At 35.3% G+C, this 4,128-nt stretch overlaps 1 protein-coding gene across 1 annotated transcript; it reads right to left on the minus strand.

Moving 5' to 3' along the window:
* Positions 1-763: 763 nt before the first annotated feature.
* On the minus strand, positions 764-2,620 carry LOC101223223 (serine/threonine-protein kinase OXI1). The gene is made up of 2 exons (XM_004150998.3): positions 2,094-2,620; positions 764-1,964 (listed from the first exon to the last, which is right to left on the minus strand). Exons 1-2 carry the CDS (start codon positions 2,486-2,488, stop codon positions 1,067-1,069), a joined length of 1,293 nt encoding a protein of 430 aa, XP_004151046.2. The 5' UTR covers positions 2,489-2,620; the 3' UTR covers positions 764-1,066.
* Between the last annotated feature and the right edge of the window lie 1,508 nt (positions 2,621-4,128).

Consider the following 4,128-nt stretch of genomic DNA (forward strand, 5'->3'; position numbering starts at 1 on the left):
TTGGCTTGGTTGGTTGCTTATGGTTTTCTTATATATCTCACTCCTACCAAGTGAACTACTTTCATTTCTATTTATTCTACTTCTTAATTCTTTCTTATTTATTACCATATAACATTTATTTGTTGTTTTCGTGTGATTCTTTCTCCTAAATCGTAAAAATAACATCTAACATCACTACAATAATTAAGGAAGCAACGACAATTTTCTTCTCCAACGGAAGAGTGCAAGAGATTCTTAATTTAGTCTTTAACTCAGTTTAGTTAGTGGTTGAGGCTTATAAGTCCATTACACTGTGTATTTCATGTAGAGTGTAGGCTCATGTGAGCTTTCTAAAGAAAAGGAGAATATGTGAGAATCTAGGAAAAATCTTAAAGGAAAAGGAATTCAACCACCTAGCCCTGTAAATAAGGAAGTTAATTAGGAGAAAAAAAAGGTAAATTGTCTCACACTTGTGACAACTAACAATATCTATGATATCTTTTTTCATTTATCTATGTGTCTTCCAAATTTCACTTAAATCTTTTTTAAACTTTATTTTACGATCTAATTCATAAGGATGCATGAATATAAATGCTATTTAATTACCGTTCTTCACTTAAAAAATGGATATTAAGTGTGTTTAGATGCATTTATGTTTTTGTAGCTCCCTTAGTTATATTTGTGACATAACACACACATTTAGTTTGTATGTGTATTAAAACAATAATACTTCATTAGAACTCTATTTTATTATGTAATTAGGGGAGGGGTACGGAAAGAGTGGTTTGATAGTACACCAAGTATTGATCTTTCTTTCCTTCCAATAAATTGAATCATACATTTTTCATCCCAATTAGGACATTTCCACCTAATCACTTTTCTCCTTACTTTTTTATTATTTTGTTCCACTCACAAAGACGTGATTTCCTTTTGCTGTTTTTTCTCTTTTCCCCACTGCAATCACCTTTTTACTTTCAATTTTCCTCTTCTCGTTTTCAAAATTTAATTATTATATTTCGAAGAAGAAGAAAAAAAATATATATATATATATATTTTTATAGAAAAAATGATATATTAGAAAAAATGGTTAGAATACATGAAATATGTCAGAATCCGTATAATTAGGAATTAACCCTTTTCCTTCACCACCACCACCACTACCACCACCCTTAATTTGATTCTTCTTCTCTATTTCGCTGCAAAATACGTTTTCCACAAATGATTCCACATCTATTATCTTTTCTCCATTTCTCTCCTCCTCCCCCATTTCCGGCAGCGACGGCGGCCTCGCAATTTCAAGAACCATATCCCACTCTATTCCTTTGAAGAATTCATGCCTTTTTATTTCCTCCACTTCAATCCTCTTTCCAGGATCTTTCTCCAGTAACATCCTGATCAAATCCCTCAACGCCGTCGCTTCCCCGCACAGATCCGGCGTTTTCGTCAGAATCCGGTAAAACGTTTCCTTTCGATTCGTTCCCCTAAACGGCGTCGTTCCGTACAGCATCTCGTATAAAACTACGCCCAGTGACCACCAGTCCACCGCGAAGTCATGTCCCTTCCCGGCTACGATCTCCGGTGCCACGTAGTCCTCTGTCCCCACGAACGAGTTCGACTTCTCTGACGACTCCGATTCCGACTCCACCTCCGATCTTGGTTTCTCCGTCGCCGTAGCCTGCTGATCGGATTCTTCCGGTGATACGCCGGAGTTGCAGAACCGGTGAAAATGAAAGAATCGCTTCTTCTTCTTTCTCTTCTTGCTGTTCTTATCTTCTATCACAAATTTAGATTCCGTCAAAACCTCCGCCGCCGGCGACGGAGACGATTTGGGAGATCTTTGAGAGAGTCTTGTAGAGAGATCAAAATCCACAAGCATTATATGGCCGTTATGTTGAACCATAACATTCTCCGGCTTCAAATCTCTATAAACTATTCCTAAACTGTGTACATACTCCAAGGCCATGACTAATTCCGCTGCGTAAAATCTTCAAAAATTACCAGAAAAAACAAATCAATTGCAGTACAAATAAATAATTCAAACAATCAAATTTTATTCACAAAAAAAAAAAAAGAAAAAAAAAAAGAAAAACAGAGATCGGTCAATCAATAAATACCTAATAACGTCATCGGAGAACATTTTTTCCGTCTGTTTTTTCCTAAGAGCATTTAGATCTCGACCATTACAATAATCAATGGCGTAGCCTACAACTTTCTGAGTATCCAAAACTCCTTGCAATCGAGGCAAAAGCGGATGCCGGAAAAGCCGCAAGACTTCTCGTTCAAAGCAAACTCTCCGATACTCAGCTCCATCGTTATTGACAATCTTGGCCTTCCTCTGGATTAATTCCCTGGAAATCACCTTCAAGGCCAACCATTCGCCGTGATCCTCCGTGGGGTCTCGAGCCAAGAAGACGACTCCTTTGGCTCCACGGCCGAGAGCGGTGAGGACTTCCAAATTTTGAAAATGTAATTGAGGAATTTCTTGTTGTTGATCCCTCACATGGTTCATGGCGGAAAATAGAGATCATTCGGCAGAGGGAATCTGGGGGAAATGTGGGATGGGGATGAATATATACTTGATTTTTGTTCGTCCTTGTGACTCGTGAAAGCAATTTGCTTGGGGACGAAGGATTCCAAAATATTATAACTCCTGAAAATGAAATTTAACTGTATTAAAATGAGGGGTGATGGGCATGAGGGTAATTTGGTATTTTAAGATTTTGGAATGAGATGAAGCCACGTGGATCTAGGGATGAGGTGGCGAGATCTTGGAACAGGAAGCGTGTTGAAGATGACGCTATGGATGATGTAAAAATTGGGACAATATGTTGGTCTCTCTGAATCTTCCCATTTCTCGCTTCTAGAAAGTAGAAATTGCCAAATTTTAACATGCGCCAATAATCAACAATTCCTAATATAAAACTACAACTTTTTTAATATATATATATAATAGGAACGTTACTTTCTTTTCTTTCAATATTCTTTTTTTACATATTTTAAATTTAGTTAATTTCATTTACATTCAAATGTTATAATTGTATACTAAATTTTATGTTTTCTTTCAACTTTATTTTTCACTCACATCTCTCATTTCATCTCCAAAAAATTATTCTAGACCATAAAATTCTTCAAAATATTTACAAATAAACCATAATAAAGTTAAGAGAGATTATGCATTGAAGGTGATTATTTTAAAGAAAAATAAAGAAGTTGAGTGGGTAAATTTTGAGACTTATAGATTATATTCAAACAAAATTCAAATTTAATTGGTAAAATTAGAACATTTTGAACTTTAGAGAATAAATTGAAAACAAATTTGAAACTTAAGAATTAAAACTATAACACATTTTAAAATTTAAGGACCAAATAAAAATTCAACTCAAGATTTAAGGACTAAAAAATTATTTTTTCTCTAGACACTCCAAGAAAAAAACCATTCGTTGACACATAAAAAAGGCAATGAAAGAAAATGATCGGGAGATAACATTTTTGTCGATGGTCATCTTAGGTGTGGGAAGATAAAATCCATCTTTCGATTGTGTATAAATCGTGTCAGGAGATTAGTCTATCAACCTAGAGCATGGTTTGTTAGGTTTGCTTCCTTTCTTAAGTCTCTAGGGTACAGTCAAGGGCACTCTGACCATACTTTGTTTACAAAGGTCTCCAAGGTTGGGAAGGTTGCAGTATTGATTATTTATGGTAATGACATCGTTCTATTTGGGGACGACCACACTGAAATCATCCAATTGAAAAAAAGGATTGGTGATGAGTTTGAAATCAAAGACTTGAAAAAAATGAAATATTTCCTTGGGATAGAGGTAGCCATACCTAAAGAAGGTATCACCATATCTCAGAGGAAGTATACTTTTGATTTGTTGACTGAGACAGGTATGATGGAGTGTCGTTCTATTGGTACTCCCATTGAATTGAACTGTAAACTGAGAAATTTTGATGATAAAGTTCTTGTTGATAAAGAACAATATCAACGCCTTGTAGGTAAGTTGATTTACTTGTCCCAAACTTGACTAAATATTTCCTTTTTTGTAAGTGTTGTGAGCTAGTTTATGCAAGCTCCTTACGAGGAACACATGGAGGTTGTAATCATAATACTAAGATACTTAAAAACGACTCCTAGAAAAGGATTGATGT

Source organism: Cucumis sativus, chromosome 7 (assembly GCF_000004075.3).
Source record: "Cucumis sativus cultivar 9930 chromosome 7, Cucumber_9930_V3, whole genome shotgun sequence".
In the NCBI taxonomy this organism is placed as follows: Eukaryota; Viridiplantae; Streptophyta; class Magnoliopsida; order Cucurbitales; family Cucurbitaceae; genus Cucumis; species Cucumis sativus.